Below are 17,857 nucleotides of genomic sequence, written 5' to 3'. Positions count from 1 at the left end.
TTTCTGCCCCCTCTCATGTAGGGTTTGTTTTATATGAAATCCATATACTTTTCAGCATATCGGTCTGCCTGATAGAACAAGCAGATCACTTTGTTTCTTACTAAAAACTATCACTTGCTGAGTGTACAAAGTTTATTTAGTCCCAAACAGACATGCATGATGGATGCCTATGTCGGTGATAGACCGGACTTTCATAAGTAATCAAGCCACATAGTTGCAAATGGATGGTTCAGAAGCAGGCATTTGCCCAATATTGTGTTTCCTAGGGGAAGATTACTCTAGCATTCACTAATATAACTGTAGTCGTGTGTTGCTTTTTATTTTATTAGTATATGGCTCTTATTCCTATATGAACTTCTAAAAAGAAAAGCATGGCAGATTCTTAACTTACAAATACTCAAAAGTTTACATTGACACAATTGTTATTTTGCAATGGGGACATTTTTTCCACTTCTAGAATTACAATAAAATAAGCACCACCACCACCACCACCCTTTTTTATTTTTATTATTATTATTTTTTTTTTTTGCCTTAAACAGTACCTCTTATGTAGCCCGGGTTGGCTTTGACTTTGCTCTGTGGCATGTGCCACCAAGGGCAGCCTTTTCACTTGGGTTCTGAGGGTTGAATTCATGTCCTCAAGCTATTGCCTCAGTCCCTGGGGTAAAGTAATTTTGAAAATTAATATATTTCAGTTCACTTTTGGTACTGAATGTGACAGAAAAAGGATGAGAAACTATAAACATATCATTATCCCCAAAAGCTGTATTATAAGAGGGTTGTTACTACTTCAACTAAAGGAAGAACAGTCTAAGTGATAAAGTTGAGATGATGGAGTGTGGCTTAAGGTGTTTTTGCTGTTATTGGCAGGCAGTTACAGAAGGCTGTCAGATATTTCTCATGGTTTGCCTTTAAATTTATTTTAAGTTGGCATTGATGAGAGAGAAATGGGAGATTATATTCATCCAAAAAAGTTAACATTTATTTATTATTTGGAAAAGACTCTCAGGAATTAGAAGATCATTACACGTTTTGTATCTGAAGCTCAAAGTAAGAGTATCCTAAAAGTGTAACGAGGAAACCTTCCTTAAATTAAGAAAAGATTAAGCAACAGAAAATGTAAATCTGGAAAATGTACTCACAGAAACTGTAATTGGTTGAATTGCTTTCCAGTGGTTGTCGCCTGTCATTTTAAGACTGCTTTTCCCTTTGATTTTGTAGTACTCTTTATGCTTTCTAACATATTAACCTAAGTTCCTCACCTGCTTAGCAATCAGAGTAATGCATATTTTTCTTAAGCCAGACAATCTTTCCATAGTATGTATTATTACCCCAAGCTGAGGATTTCTGCAGATAAGTTTAATTCCTATTTACTTGTAGCTTCTTTTAGGTGTGGTGTATCCTTTTTTTAGTTTCATTTTCTCCTTCAGTGTTCTCTGTCAGCAGTACATGACTCTTGTATAAAGTCATACCAAAAGGGACAATAGAAGTAAGACTGTTGTTCAGGTCATTCAGTATTGTAGTAGAGTAGGTCTCATGTCTCTTTAGCTTAACCTTATAGTTGCTGATCTTTTTCTTCAGATTACTGAAAAAAAATTAAAAAGAATGGAAAGTCAGACATTTTAAACTAAAGAAATGAGTGTTCTGTTTTGAATCAAGTGTTTATGATAAAATGTGGTAGGAGTCAAAATTAGTAAAAAGCTTTCAGAGCAGGAGTTGTTCAGCAGAGACTTGCTTTTCTTTTTAGTTGACAGAAAATAACTATACCTACCATCTCTCTTACATTTGGCTTTTATATTTGCTTTGTCAGAAAACATGTTTTACAATTGTAAATAATAACATCCTAAGTCCATCTTTTTACCTATAAAGTGAAAGACAAAGTGAGGTGGAGATGATGCATTTGCTCCTTCTTCTCCTGGAGTCTCTGTTGTTAAATAGAGCTGCTGTTCTGCCTTCACATCTGTCTCTTCAGCTAGACAATTAAAGTAGTTGAGTTTAGTGATGTGAGTGCCTTCCAGGTATGCATAAGGCCCTGGTTTGGACCCCAACACCACATAAAAAAGTGGGTGTGGGTGCATACCTATAATCTTACTGCTTGGGACATAGAGCTAGGAAGATTGGAAATTCAAGGTCATCCTCAGCTACATACTGAGTTTGAGACTAGCCTAGGGTAGAGAATCTCCATTTAAAAAAGGAGGGGGGAATCTTTATGACTATGTATTACTTGAAAATCACCCTGTTCAGATCCAGAACTTGCTGCTAATAGAAGAAAGGTCAGATAAGAAAGTGAATACTATCAGCTTTAGTACAGAAAGTACTCATTCATTGTCTTTATAATAGATGCCTTATTTAGCCCTAGATCACACAGCTAATAATTCCTTTGTAAATAGCTATGATAAATGTTTGTTTGTATGTATTCTATCTTCTTTTCCCTCCCATCATCTTTTGAAGTTCAGCTCACATGGAATAGTTATCTTCTATTTCCACTAAAAATACAACAGCAAAGTCAAACAAGTTTGAAAGTCTAAAAAAAAACTATACTATTCATATATTGAAGCTTTTACGGCCTTTGAGAGGAGTATTATGTTAAGTGGCAGTTGGAAAAAGCCATTGCCTCGTGCTTGATATCTCTATACATAACGTACAACTTCACTGTAGAAATAATTAGGCAAGTATATTTATAAATATGTATCTTTGGGGAGAATCATGGTATTTATAATAAAGTTTGACTCATGCTTGAATTTTGCTACCATAATGATACACTCAAGCCAAAAACTAGAACCAAGGTTTTTCATATACTTTATGCCTTACTGGTGAGACTTTAAATGAAAGAACATCTTCAAATTTCTAAATTACCAGCACACACAAAAAAAAAAGCTTCTGACTTCAAAGAACCTAGATCAGGATTGATAAAAGTTGTTAGTATATGTTTTCAGTGGCATTGTGTCTTCTCCCTTTTTCTTCCCACAGGAGTCTTTTAGTACTTCTGTACAGCTGCACCTTGTACATCATACTCCATGTAATGTTCCTCCTTACCTCTCAAAGAATGAATCAAGTCTTGGGGACCTCTTACTGGGCTTTCTTAAATATTATGCTACAGAATTTGAGTAAGTCAAACTTGAAATTGTTTTTGTTTTTTTATATATAAGTAATTGCTGTGGATTTAGAGAAGCTGCATTTGTTCATTTCAGTGCTGTAAGCAGGTTCCTGCAATAGAACACCTAACAGTTAATTAATAGCAACTAAGATTTCAGTTTTTATTCTTTGATAATAAAACATTCATAGTTTAATAAGCCTAGTTTTAAGACTTAGGGTTTTTTAAATATGTGTATATGTCTGGTGTAGGTTTTGTACATGTTGGGTGCAGTACTCATGGAGTCCAGAAGAGGCAGCTGGATCCCCTGGAGTTGGAGTTACAGTTGTGAGCTGCCTGGTGTGGGTTCTGAGTACTGAACATGGATCCTCTTCAAGAACAGTATATGGTCTTAACCTCTGAGCCATTTCTCTGGCCCTGATAATGCTCGGGTTTTGTTTTATTTCATTTGTGATTCTATTTTATGTTAAGGACTTCCTCTAGTAGGGCCTAGGTGGGTCTTGTGTTTTAGTTCTGTGTAGATTGTAGTTGGAACATCTGTTTCCTAGGAATTTAAAATTTAAAGTAAAAAAAAAAAAAAAAAATACTGCCAAGGCGGACTTGGTTTTTTTTAAAAAAATGATCAGTATCTGAATAAATAGCTGTATTAGGATGAAATGCAAATAAAAAAATACATCTTTTATTTTCCTTGATTTGAAGGCAATATATAAACAACCAGACAGCGGAACATTTTTGGGGAGTTCTAAGTCTAGGTAGAGTAAAGCTGGTGATTTGAAGTAATCTGATCAATCTGGAAAGTCTGAAGGAGCAGAGTCGTTTGTATACAGAGAGCCATAGTGACTCTAGTATTCCATGTTGAAGGCTTTGGAGAGGGAGTAACAGCACTGATAAATGGCTGTTAGTAGATAGGAAAGAGCTTTATAAGCAGAGGAGATGTTACCTCATCAATTTCTATAAACTGTATGAGGTTGTGTTGTGACCTTATATTTTACCAGTGAGTCACAGAAGGATTCAGTAAGAGAGATGAAGCAAATACCCAAAGAATTGATCGCTAGTAAGGATGATGATTTTGATAATTTGACTCCAAAATTCATTTAACTGTAATGATTACAGCAGCATTGGAACTGCCTTTTTTGATATCATGTAGGTAACTCTAAAGAAATCTGACTTGTATTTGAAACACAGGACATGAAAGAAGAATCTTACAAGTAGAGTTTCTGTGCATCTTTCATTTGTAGTGATGACCTCAACACCTAGCCCAGTGCTGAATGGAGAGATGTGTTACAGTTTTGATGCCGAGGGTGAGATGGTGAGGTTTTCAGTGTGGATCATAGATCCTTAAATTAGCTTACAATGACTGAAGGAAGTTAGAATTCTGAGTCAGAAATGTGCTAGAGGAAAGCTGAGTAAAAACAAAATTAAAATAATCCAGACTAGCTAGGTATAGTGGTATATGCCTTTAATCACTGCCCTTGTGAGATAGGCAGGCAGGTTTCTGAGTTTGAGGCCAGCCTGATGTATAGGGCCAGTTCCAGGACTACACAGAGAAACCCTATCTCAAAAAAAATAAAGCAAATAAAAAATAATAATCCAGGTTAAAAATTTCAGGCAGTGATAATGAGAAAGAAGGAGCCTTCATTGACAAAAGATGTAAAACTACAAAACATGAGTTACTTTTCTCTTTTCCACCATGTGGGTCCCAGGGATAAAACTCAGGTCCTCAGGCTTGGTGGCAGGTGTCTTTATATGATGAGCTATCTCACTAGCCACCACACCCACATCCTTTTTTGTTTTGTTTTGTTTTTTGAGACAGGATTTCTCTGTGTAGTTTTGGTGACTGACGGATCTCACTCTGTAGACCAGGCTGCCCTAAAACTCACAGAGATCCTCCTGGCTCTGCCTCCCGAGTGCTGGGATTAAAGGCGTGCGCCATCACCGCCCGGCTCTCATCCACACTCTCTATTGACAGTCTCTGTTGTTGTTTTTATAAATTGGACATATAGTGTAATGTTAAGAAGAGTCACAGAAGAAAAAGGGATTTATTTCTTCTGGAGGTGCTTTGTGGGACTGACACAGAAGGTAGATGGAAAGGCTTTGTGTTAGTTTAACATGAATAGAAAAGAGCTGGATGGGTCAGATGATACAAGCTGGGATGCTAATGTTTGGACAGAGATGTTAAGACTTCCTCTTACAGTACTTCTGCCCAGCACTTTATTTTATACAAGATAATATCACATAGTTGACTGTAGGGAGCTCAGCCAAGAGTATGATCAAAGTAATGAATTAGGTACCATTTCAAAGATTTCTGGCACTGCTGAAACGTTTGTAAGGATTTCTTCTGAATTTCATTCAATTAAAAGCATCCTTACTTGGAAGCCAAAGAATTAACTGTCTGCTAAGGGATGTTTGAGTATATGCAGTACATTTTGCAGTAGTTTCATATGACCATTTAAAAATTGCTGATTTTTTTTTTCACCAAGTCTTACTCTCAGAAGCAAAAATTGTTTAAGTCTAGAAGTTAAGGGTCAGTCTGTGCAATATAGCTACACTCTCTTAAAACAAAATAAAACATCTAATAAAGATAAATTAGTAAAAGTTACTGCTAATTGTAGCACCACAAGCTAATATGTTGAAAAGGATGAGGCTGGAGGACCACAAGTTTGAGGACAGCCTGGGCCCCAGGTTTTAGCATCAAGCATGGTGGATAGGCATGCTTTCCCAGTACACACAAGATGGAGGTAGGAGGGTCAGCATTTCAAGGGTGTCCCTACTACATAGCTAGACTGGACTTTGTAAGACCTTGTCTCAAAACCAAAACAAAACAAACAAAAAGATCTTTAGTGGTAAAAATTAAAGTGATACAAATATAATATTGTAACCATGTTTGGTTCAGTATGTAGGCATATAATTTTTCTCATTATTTTCTCACTATTTTTAAAGAAAATCTTGGAAGCATTTTGTAGTAATCGAGCAAAGTCCTCCTTTTCTGTTTGGAACTCACAGAACTGCAGTACTTGAAGCATCTATTACGTTTTACTGTAAGCAACAACCAGTGTTAGAATGTCTCCACTGACAACCCCCACCCACTTACATGATGTATATGTTTTGATGTATAGATGCACGTGTATGTTTAAAGAATGTATGTCCATACTAGTTGTCTTTCCCCACGCCCCTCCATGGCCCGGGTTCAAACCCAAGGCCTTGTTCATACCAGACCAACGCTCTGCTGACATACATCCTCGGTTCTTGATCTTTGGAGACAGGGTCTCAATCTCAGGCTGGCTTTGAACTTGCAATATGCCTGCTTCTGCCTTCTGAGTGTTGGGATTACAGGTGCATGCTACCATCCTATGCTCTGTACAGCTCTTGATCAAAGCAAGACTATAAAACTATGCTTGCAGGATACTTTCCAATGATCAAACTTCACAAACAGCAAATTATTCCTTACATATTTAAAATTAAAAATTAATCCTATTTCCAGAAACCTCCCATATAGGACCCATGATTATGTTCGTAGGGATTTTCTGATACATAGAGCAAGAATTGCTTGAGTGTTGGTGGGTCCCAAGCGATATTCTTTCTTGGCTTGCTGATAGAGAAAGCCAAATATTGTTGACAAAAAGATTTCATCTCATCAGATTTATTTTTGTCTTGTATATTAGCTAGGTGGTTGTGTACTTCGGAGTGTTTCTTGGAAAAAAGAAAAGTGCTTTTATTTATAGTAACTCAGAAATACAAATAAATGTTTATAATCTTTTAAAAACCATGTAAAATTAGTAGATACTGTAGAACAGATATTTATATTCAAATATGTAGACAAAATTATTTCACTCAAAATATTTTACTAGTAGATGTGGGAATATATATAGCTCAGCTGGTAAACTGCTTGCCTAGGATGCACAAAGCTCTCGGTTCTGTTCCCAGCATGCATAAATTGGTATTGTGAATTGGAGAGCAGAGAGGATCAGAAGATCAGGGTCCTTTCAGGTACATAGCAAATTCAGGTAGCCTGAGCTACATGAAATCTTGTATTAGTGCTGTTAACTGAAGCTGCTGCTTATATAATAAAACAGAAAACATTAATTTTGTTTTCTTCCTTGCTTCTGCTAGCTACTTTCAAAGATTTATCACAAATCCTATAAGATGTACCTGAAGAAAATTATGCAGTGTTATCAGAAAAAGAAAATGCCACAAGATTACCTCACAACCAATGAAAAATTCTTATTGAGGTATTAGCAGTAGACAGTGTTTATGTGTTTTACTTATTTGAACTTTAAAGAAGCATTTTTGTACTATTTCCTTTATTAGTAAATGTGCATTCAGTATAGTGTATACTGAGGAACTAGCTGAACAGCTAAGGAAGTATCTCAGTGTCCTGGAACTTAAACTGCTTGGGAGAGGTATGCAGAGTCACATGTAATAAACATAAGTAAACAAGGACATGGGGAACTGGTGCTGAGGGGTGGAGTAAGATTTAGTGTTCTGTCAGGCAGTCAGGGTCAGCTTTCCAACTGATGGAATCAAAGAGAAATTAGGAAAGCAGCCATTTTTGTTGTTGTTGTTTTTGGTTTTTTTTTCTCCTTTTAGCTGGAACACGCAGATGATCTCAGTTCGTGAAGCCAAAGCCATCCCGAGGCCTGAAGACATTGAATGGAGAAATAAATACATCTGTGTTGAAGGTAGGTTCCCTGACCAGTGTCTGCAATCTAGTTAGCATATGGTTCTGACTAGTTCCAACTTTATTTTTGCTAAAATAATGTAGTGATTTATATTGTTACCTTTACATTTTTAATTTGGAAAAGCATTTAAAGTTCTTTAGTTGTGAGAAATACTAAATGTGAATTTGAACATTTTAGTTGGTAAGATTTGAGCAATTCTTGCATTCTTCATACTATAGTTGATTAAAACTATATAATTTGTGATACATATTTATGAAGTCAAATTAACTTTAAAAATGGTCTGAAGACAGTTCTGTTTTCTCAAATAAGTTAATATGTAGTGACATTCTTGAGACACATTCTTTGACTTAGTGGGGCATTAATTTCTAGAGTTCCACCTAACGTGCTGGGCCCTGAATTGGCTCTCCAGTACTACTCGTGCCCCGACAAACAAAAGTAAAATGCTTTCTTAAATGCAAATTGAAGATTTTTGTAAATCTTGAGGTGAAAAAGAATTTAAAAAGTCAACATTTGTAGTAAATATTGTATGAGAATATTTTAACTTGTTTTTTTTTTTGCAACATTTTAAAAGGGTACATGACTATGAATTTAAATCTTCTTGGTGTTTGGTTTACTGATGTTGGACAATAAGTGTATATTGTTTTAGTTACTTGTGTTCTTTTGAAAATTGAACATTTTAATAAAGTGCTGTATATGATGTGGCCTGATTCAGTGTGGCATAGAGCCTTCCTCTACTAAAACCTAAAAACAGTAGAAAAGCTCCACTGTGCTGACAGTGGATGGCATCCTTTTAAACAGCCTCTGTAAGAAATACAGACTAACTAGAGGACCTGTGAGGTGGTCAGAAGGTAAGGGTACTTGCTGCCAAGCCTGCCAGCCTGAGCTCTGTCCCCAGCACCCACATGGCGGGAGAGAACCAGCTTTCTCAAGCTGTCCTGTGACTGCACACTCCATATCTTACTGCACCCACACATATATACACAAGATAAAATCGCCTGCCAAAACCACAAACTAAGGAGTTTTCTTTTTGGTTTTTTGAGACAGGGTTTCCCTGTGTAGCTTTGCTCCTTTCCTGGAACTCGCTTGGTAGCCCAGGCTGACCTCGAACTCACAGAGATCTGCCTAGCTCTGCCTCCGGAGTGCTGGGATTAAAGGCGTGCGCCACCACCGCCCAGGAGTTTTCAGAATAAAGTGACCTCTCCATTGTAGCTCTTTGCTTTCTTCGGGTTCTCTGGGTGTTTCCTCTTAGCTCCTTTTCAGAAACTTCCTTGACTTCTGGCTCTCATTTTTCCCTTTCAGCTTTAAAGCCTATGTAAGCCTTTTGTTTAAAAACAAAACAAAACAAAACCGTCACTTGGTCTGTATGTCCTATCCACCCCTCCTTGTCTCTCTCTGTCACATATGGCCTCTTCTGCTGTGTCCTGTGGGTGAGGGCATAGCCACAGAAGGTAGCATATAGTGGGCACACACAAGAGCTTTGTTTCCTTCTGTCTTCTCTGCTTGGGATTCTTTTTCTCCTCCTTGCCAGATTCCTCATGGAAATGGTTCTTCCTGGATCTCTTTCCAAACATCGTTCACATCATAACACACTGCACTGCCCTCCATTCTCTTCAGCAGTGACATCTCCTCCAACAGTTCTCAACCTGGGGATCCTGGCCCCTGAGGGGGGGTATCCAAAGACTGTTTCACAGAGGTCACCTAAGACCATTGAGAAACACAGACATTTGCATTATGAGTCATAACAGTAGCAAAATTACAGTTATAAAGTTGCAACAAAAATAATTTTATGGTTGGGGGTCACCACAACATGAGGAACTGTATGAAAGGGTAGCAGATTTAGGAAGATTAGGAACCACTGCTCTACTTAAAGGTTCCTGACCTTTTCCCTCCTGGAAAAAATTCAGTTTTTAAATTACAATTGAGTTTAAGCTTACCCTTCTGTAACAGCTGGCATTGTGCCCCTCCCTCTCTTAAATACAATGCTTCATTCTTTATGTAACTTTCAATTCTCAGGATAGGTCCTTACCATCGCTAAACCCTTAGAGATATTATCTACTCAGTTGCACCTCTGATCATTTCTGTCATTCCTCTGACTTGAATTCTACCTACCTTACCAGACAGCTCATAGCTAGATCAATTGTGTGTGTGTGTGTGTGTGTGTGTGTGTGTGTGTGGTGTGTATGTGTGTGTACATACACAGCTAGTAAAAATACTAGGTTAAACCATATGAATTTGCTGTTTTTATAAGTCAGAGGCTATAACATACTGCCAGTTTCATATAATTGAACCTAATCTAAAAGTGTCCTCGGACTGAGGACAGAGCTCAGTGGTAGAACACTTACCTGGCATATATGAGGCCCTAGGTTTGATCCCCAGTGCTGGGAAAAAATAAAACCCCGCTGTACTAATTTTCTTACCTGTGCATTTCCTGATGCAGAACCTTTTGATGGAACTAATACCGCCAGAGCTGTGCATGAAAAGCAGAAATTTGATATGATCAAGGATCAGTTTTTAAAGGTAAACAGTGTATCCTGTTGACTCTAGAGATGTTAGTGGACTAGTGTGCTTTAAAAATGAAAAAAAATAAAGTTAGAAGAGTAAAGCCACTAATGTGACAAAAGAAAAAAAAGGAAGGTATTAGAAGTTTTACATTTTTAATAGGGAGCTTATTAAACTCACAAATGACTAAATAAAACTCAGTGTACTCCTTTTTTAAAATATTGGGGCATTTATTAAAGAGAAGGATTTGATATGTGATTTGTGCTTTTTTCCCCTTTTTCTGCTACTCCCACTATGACATTTTATCTTTGATAAGTTTTGAAAATTCAAAAGGTATTTATATGTTTCTGTTCACAGTATTGATTTATTTATCAGTAGTTTTGCTAGATGAGGTACTTGTCAGCAATGATGGCAGTGTGAAAATGCATTGATAGAAATATGTAAGAACTAGGAGGGAAGGCTTCCTAGGAGGGAAGATCAGAGAACCACTATTTGGACAGACAGACTTTTATGTAATTAAAATGCAAGTAGTGTGCTGTAAGTTCTCTTCAAAGTAGGCCTTGCCTCACCACAAGCAAAGTGGAACATAGTTTTTCTTATTGCTTACTTGTTCTTGGTAGTGGGTAAGCTTCTTTTAGGATTAGTTAGAAGTAAAGCTGACTATTAGTTACTTGAACACCTAATGTCTTGATAAAATCGTGACCTGGATTTTTAGCACATGAACAAGAATTGCAGTATCTTTTCTTGTGAACTCTTTCACTGTTTCCAGGGGCATGCACCAAGTTTTATATTTACTCTTGGCTTCATAAAAATACTGTTTTTTCCATTGGGGGAAAAAAAAAAAAGCTAGTCTTTTTCCCCTTCTTAAAATCAAATTGAGTACTTTGCTATTTTAGATGAAATAATTTAATCTGTAAGTTACATTATTATTGTCACTTGTTTTTTTTTGCCACCACTGTGCCCATTTTTTTTTTTTTTTAATCAATCCATAGACTATTAGGTAATTGTTTCTTTTCTGGTGATAATAAAATACCTTGGGAAATAAAATTAGGAAAAACAATCTAAACTTCTTTGTAGATAGAACCACTGCTAATATTCTTTTAAACTTTTCAAAATCAGTCTTTTGTTCTGTGTCTAGTTTATATTTTAAGATTAATTTTTTATTTTTTTTCCCTTTCCTAGTCCTGGCAGAGATTGAAAAACAAGAGAGATCTGAACAGTGTTCTGCCTTTGAGAGCTGCTACCCTGAAGAGATAGCTGGCCTCTAATTTTTAAACTCTTCCAAGAAATAAAGAACAATAGTTACATCCCAATGCATTTGTTTACCTCCATCATGGTTTATTTTTAATGTTGTTCTTGTTTTTTGTTTTATTTTTAAATGGACATACTTATATAAAGATTACATATTTTATTATGACATTTCCTAATAAACTCTTTGATTTAAAAATGTATTTTTGAAAATGTTTACATTGATGATTAGTAGTATTATGGCATGACTTTTCAGCATAAAATATATTTTGAGAAATTACCTGAACTAATAAGGTTTTGATATAATTTTAAGTACTTGTACCACATGTTAATACTGACGAAGCATGTGGAATTTTGCGAAGGATCTAAGTAATACATATTTACAGTGTAACTGGCAGTAGACAGTTGTTCAGTTCAGTTCTAGTCAAGGGAAGATTCAAGTCAGTTATCGAGTTACTTGAAGCAAATGAAATCTTGGACTCCGTGAACTCACTGTGGAGTCCTGAAATACTGGACCATTGCCTTACGTCTTCTCTTGAGTCCCTGGGGCAGCCCATCTGTGACTGTGTCTACCAGTGTCCCATGAGCTCTTCACACCTTGCTCGGAGAGACTGGAGGTTGCTTTAGGTTTTGTGATGAAACCATACATTTGCACTGTTGTAACAGGAGCACTAACAGCAGTTGGTGACTTGCTAATGGCCTGAGTCTCTGACTCAGATGCTTTGGGAAAATGAAGTTTCCTATGCTTTCTGAGAGCATAGTGCAGTGTACACTGTTGCTTTACCTCCGGTTTTCTGGTTTTATTTTCCTCATGATAAAAAACAGCAGAAAACTGAAACATCGAAGTTAAGATTATATCCTACTTGTAGAATCAGATTTCTGTGGATTATAATCTAAACTGGAATTTTTAGGCAGTAAGCCACTACCAAGTGTTTTAGATAAGACAATAAAATTATAAATAAAAGTTTAATGTTTATACAAAAATCTTTTTTAGTATTTCTTTTTCACATGAAAGTAGTAGCTTCAGATACAAGCTATTCTGTTTATTAAGACTGTTTTTAGTTTATGTAAATATTTGTAAATTGGTTAGTACCTGTAAATTTAAATATAAAAAGTAATCTTGAAGGCAGTTGTAACTTTTTCAAAGACTGCAGACTTCTTGTAGGCCTGTGGTGGTACAGTTTGTACCACTCAACTATTTTTTGCAGACCAATTGAAAAACTAAAATGTTCACTTCTTTGACTTATAAAGGGTGCATATTTTCTTTTTCTTTTAAGTTCAAATTTTTGTATGCTGTCAAATGGAATAAAGTTTATACCTGGAAATTATTGAGGTGTAATTTTTCTGTGAAAGTCACTGGTTTTATAATGAGAGGGATCTGAACTGGCCTGGATCCAATTCTGTGGTTAAGCCCGTTAACCACTATATTTCTCTGGCTTTATTAGGAATAAAGCTTTCCCCGTGGGTCAGTTTTTTACATTACTAGTCTGTAGTACTTTTGATGCAGTTAAGCGTTTTATATATGAATTCTTTTTCTTGGAAATGTTCCTGAGAGCTACGCCATGCTGTGCAGCTCTTCTTTCCCAGAGTGTATTGAGTGTGATAGTTGAATGGTGACCCCAGGGAATGTTTGTAAATAGTGGGCACTTAGGGATGGGTGTTCTGCTTTGCAGCAGTATGACTTTTAATAAAGCCTCAGAATTAACCCAGTGTGGACTCGTGCACTGCCACCCTGCTCTTGGTTTTCAGTGGCCCACCCTACTACTTCTGAGCTGATTTGTTGTAACAAGTAGGCCAAAAAGCTCATAAATTTACATCCTGGAACTAATGGGCCAGCACCTAAGATCATGTACTTGTAGCAGTCTAGCTGTATCAGGTAAGTGGGCTGTTAATACATGAGGTGGGTTTTTTAATTTATTTTCAGTGCTGGGGATTGAATTTAGCCGGTGCCTGATAGGCAAGTGTACTACCCATTGAGCTAATATCTGCAGCAGGAGACAAATTATTTACAATTTCAATTTTGTGTGAATGTTACATTTTATTTTGTGTATGTTGATTGCTCCATTTCTATATGTTTGTATGTGCTGTAAAAGTATTGTTAGTGTTAAAAGTGTGAACTCTGGAAACAATTCTGTTTTGGATTATTTGAAATAGGATCTTGGCAAAATCAGTGGTAAAAGAGCCTGCCGATCTACACCTTTGTTCACATGCCTGGTGCACAGCATGCAAGCTGTTGTAGCTAGAGAATAATACCTACCTTCCTGTCTCCTTTTCAAACTAAACTGTAAGTGGAATCCACTGTGATTAAAAATAAAAGTTTGGAGTTGTAGCCCCAAAGCCCTTCTCAGGAAAGGATACATTCCTGTTCACTACTACACAGGTCTGGCCTTTTTAGAAGCATTCTTTACATACTGTGGTTTGCCCTAGGTATTTGGCCAGCCTAGGAGCTTCTAAGAACCGGGTGGTGGGACAGAGATGAACATAGTCTGCTAGGTATCAACATACTCAGTAGGCTGCTGGAGAGGAGCAGTGAGTTCAAACCTGGAGATTTCAGAGAAAGGTGGTGATCCTGAATAAATAGGCAGAAGGCGTTCTGTTTGGTACGGTGTAAATTCCTGATTTCTGAAAGGGGATTAGTCAGGATTTGATCTCAGAGAACCTTGGGCTTTAGTCCTAGAGCTGCGGTTGAGAGTTTAAGCACCGGCTTTACGTGATCCAATGAGATCTCGGTCCCATGGACACACCTCTGGGTAGTGTGGTTTAAGAGGTTCCCTGGAACAGGGGGGCCTGATGGTTGGAAAGTGAGCCTTTGTATCGGGCGCGTCTAGCAAGTTTCCCATTGTCACCGTGCTAGCAGTGAGACCTTAAACTATCTACAAACTGGCACCATAACATCAGGAATAAGGGAAGCAAGTCCCTGGCCTCAAGGAACCATCCAGCAGCTCAGCTGGAGTGTAAAACCCGTCAGGTCACTGGATGGAAGGCTGGGCAGGCGAGTCGCTCGACGCCCAGGTGCAGCCCTAGGCACTGCAATCTGCCCCGGTCCCAAAGGCCGCCCAAGATCTGCCAAGGCGGGCGGGGCCTTTGGCAGGCGACCCGGACCAGGGAGAGCTGAGCCCGGGCCCCAGAAGCTCAGTGGCGAAACTCTTGACACCTTCTATTTAAAGGCTTGGGGCGCCCCCGCCCCGCGCGCCGGGAACCCAAGCAGCCCCGTGGCCCGGGCGAAGTGCAGTCAGACGGAGAACACCGGGCGCGGCGCGGGCAGCTCCGACTCCGGCCGGGACAGGCGCGATGGCGAGCGGTGACAGCAGACACGCCGCTGAGGGCTTCCTCAACTGGGGTGCGGAGGAGGAGGAGGCGGCCCAGGAGCTGGAGACCGAGGAGTCATCGGAGGGCGAGGATGAGGAGGCCGAGTCGGAGGAGGAGCCCGACGCCAGGTAGCCTGAGGCTGTTGTGCTGCCCACTCCACAGGTGTCTCGCTGGGCCGCTGGCCGCCCCCGGGGCCTTTTCCTTTCCCTTTACAACCTCAGGAGTTCATTTCCCTAGAGCCAAGCTCTCCGTCTGGGGCGCACCGCCTTCTTAAAAAACTTGAAGGTGGAGGGTTCCTGCTGTCAGCTGGAGTGACAGGTCCGCCTGCAGCGGAGTTCACAGTCGGCCCCCACCCCCACCCCCGCCTCCCAGCTCCTTGTGACTTGCTCGTTTATTCTTGGAGACTTACTTGGGGTTCTGCCTAACCGCAAAACTGGGCTGGAGTGCTTGCCTCTGGCTCCCCGCGCCGATCAATCTTGCCTGCCTGAGCATGGGGAAGGATCTGGAGGCAGAGAAAGCTATGTCCATTACCTTCAAAGGTATGGCGGCGGCCTCCTGGAGTTCTAGCGCTAGGCTAGTTTGCTGTATGGAAACTTAATTTTGGTGCAAACACCGCATACATTTCTTAGAGGAAAGAATCCTGAAGGCCAGGTGTAATGGCCCACCCCTATGATTCCAATAATAGAAAGGCAGAAGCAGGAAAACCGTGATTGCAAGGCCAGCTGGGCTATATTGAGAGATGTTTCAGCAACTTCTGTCCTAAGATTCGTTCTGGTCCTAAATATCTACTTATCAATAAGGTGAACGAGATAAAGTAATACTAGACATAAAAAAAGTGGGACTCTCTCCACTTTGTCCCTTTTCATGCAGGTCTAAAATGAGAATAGTAGTGTGGGTGCCCTATTTTATCCTAAGCATGTGTCAGTCAATGATAGCTCTTCCTGGGTACTCCTATCAGAAGGCTTTGCGGGGAGGGGGAGGCAAGTGAATGTGTACCATTTCAGAATGCCCCACCGAGGCCAGAAGAGTTGAAGTAGCCCAAGGGGGGCACAGAAGACTTGCGGGGGAGGGGGTTGCAGCGGGGGGGAGGTTCAGCTGGTACAGTGTTTACCTTGTAAGCACAAGGGCCCAAGTTCCATCCCCAATACCTACACTGATAAAAAGCCCAACATGGTGGCTTGGGCTTGTAATCTCCATGTTAGGGAGATGGAAACAGAATCCCTGGGGCTCACTGTCCAGTCAACCCCACCTATTCGGTGAGTTCCAGGGCAGTGATAGCAGTATGACTGCCTTTAAAAAAGAAAGGTAAAGTGTATGTTGCAAGCAGGAAGGTAGGTACACGTAGTCAGTATAATAAGAGTTATATTTCATTATGCTGAGGGTCATCACACAAGGGTCACACTCTACATTCTTAACTGTGGTCCTAAGCCTTTCTCCCCAAGGTCAGGTCCCGTCTCTAACAGAAGTGTCTGAATTGAGGGTCAGGATCCCGGCCTCTCCAGATGTGCAGAGCAGAGCATTGCTCTTGGTCTCTCCTTAGATACTGTCCAGTGGGCATCATGGGGTTGGGACTGTGTCTTGTTATGGTGAGTGATGTCATTGGGTTCTGGTTATCAGGTGCAGCCTTGGGTGTAGTGGGTTCCTGACTAAGCTATTTTTACACGTCTAAAAGACTTTTTTTTTTCTTTTTATGCTTATTACATTGGATGTGAGGAATAGTTCTCCACATGCATATATACATGTAGTCCCATGTATAGACATAGCGTGACACTGATAACGGAAAATAGTTAAAAGTCTCGAACCATAGGTTACATGCTTACCAAGCCAACTACCAAGAAGGAACCAGCTTCTGCTCTCAAGAGCTTTGAGGGCAAAGAGAGAAATGAGGAGGAGTATTTGACTATATGCTAAATAAGTTAGAATCCAAGCAGAGAATAAAGCATGATGTCTTAGTGAGGGTTTCTATTGCCGTGAGGAAACACCATGACCACAAAGCAAGTTGGGGAGGAAAGGGTTTATTAGGCCTACACTTCGGCATTGCTGTTCATCACTGAGGAAGTCAGGACAGGAGCTCAGACAGGGCAGGGTCCTTGAGGCAGGAGCTGATGCAGAGGCCATGGAGGAGTGCTGCTTACTGGCTTGCTTCCCATGGCTTGCTCATCCTGCTTTCTTAGAGAACCCAGGACCCCCAGCCCATGGGTGTCTCCACCCACCAGGGGCTGGGCCCTCTCTCATTGATCACTGAATAAGAAAATGCCTCACAGCTGGATCTCACAGAGGCATTTCGTCAACTGAGGCTCCTTCCTCTCTGATGCCTCTAGTTGAGTCAAGCTGATACACAAAACCAGCCAGTAAACATAGGTACTGTGGAAGGCCAGACGGGAGGGTAGAGCTTCTGGAATCATGGAGTACTGGCCACAGGCTGGATTTGAGAAGATAGGCAGGGGATGCATAAAGAGAGTGCAGAGGAGGTGCTGATGGGAAATGGCTGCGGGAGTAGGGGACCTGTCATGTAAAGGAGAGACTCATAGTGATGTGTGGGGTGCTCACATTCTTGCCCAGCCAATGTTTTCCAAAGTATCGAGAAGCTTATTTACATTACAATGTGGTCATCCGACAGTTTCTGGCACCACTGCTGGGTTGCCCTTTGCCAAGAGCTAGGACCTTCAGGTGAGGATGTAATTCATCGGAGGTAAACTTCGGCCTGTCCTGACTGTAGGTGGTAAAGTAGACACTGTAAGAAAACAAGTCAGAATAGGCAGAGGGGACTGAGGTAGGTGGTGATGGAGACCTGGAAAACCACTTTTGACCTAGATGATGAGCAAACTTCTGAACAGGATCTGAGAGAACAGACGGCACTCGGAGAACAGTATTCTTGACAGGTAGAGTGGGAAGGTGGATGTCAGCAGTTTCTGTAAGGGAGGCAGCAGAAAGAGAAGTGATAGCTACAGTGTGGACCGAGATGGGGTAATAGGAAGCGGTGGTAGCTCTCTCTCTCCCCCAGTGTGGTCAGGAGGCAGACCACTTC

At 40.0% G+C, this 17,857-nt stretch overlaps 2 protein-coding genes across 10 annotated transcripts in view; both read left to right on the top strand.

Annotated features, from left to right (window-relative positions):
- Tent2 (terminal nucleotidyltransferase 2) overlaps positions 1 to 12,848 on the top strand; it is a 55,421-nt gene extending 42,573 nt beyond the window's left edge. For 3 of the 9 annotated variants that reach the window (XM_028892852.2, XM_028892849.2, XM_037209510.1), the window contains exons 12-15: positions 2,971 to 3,107; positions 7,682 to 7,773; positions 10,211 to 10,290; positions 11,455 to 12,848. In XM_028892852.2, the coding sequence (XP_028748685.1) occupies positions 2,971 to 3,107; positions 7,682 to 7,773; positions 10,211 to 10,290; positions 11,455 to 11,529 (384 nt within the window). In that variant the 3' untranslated portion in view covers positions 11,530 to 12,848. The other 6 variants (XR_005092442.1, XR_005092443.1, XR_005092441.1 and 3 more) reach the window with 6 other exon arrangements.
- Positions 12,849 to 13,304: 456 nt separating this feature from the next.
- The window catches only part of LOC114709173 (cardiomyopathy-associated protein 5-like), a 101,188-nt gene continuing 96,635 nt past the window's right edge, over positions 13,305 to 17,857 (top strand). The window contains 1 exon segment of the mRNA XM_037209550.1: positions 13,305 to 14,957. Coding sequence (XP_037065445.1) covers positions 14,812 to 14,957 — 146 coding nt within the window. The 5' untranslated portion in view covers positions 13,305 to 14,811.

Source organism: Peromyscus leucopus, chromosome 11 (assembly GCF_004664715.2).
Source record: "Peromyscus leucopus breed LL Stock chromosome 11, UCI_PerLeu_2.1, whole genome shotgun sequence".
Taxonomy (NCBI): domain Eukaryota; kingdom Metazoa; phylum Chordata; class Mammalia; order Rodentia; family Cricetidae; genus Peromyscus; species Peromyscus leucopus.
This window is presented reverse-complemented; position numbering and strand designations above follow the sequence as displayed.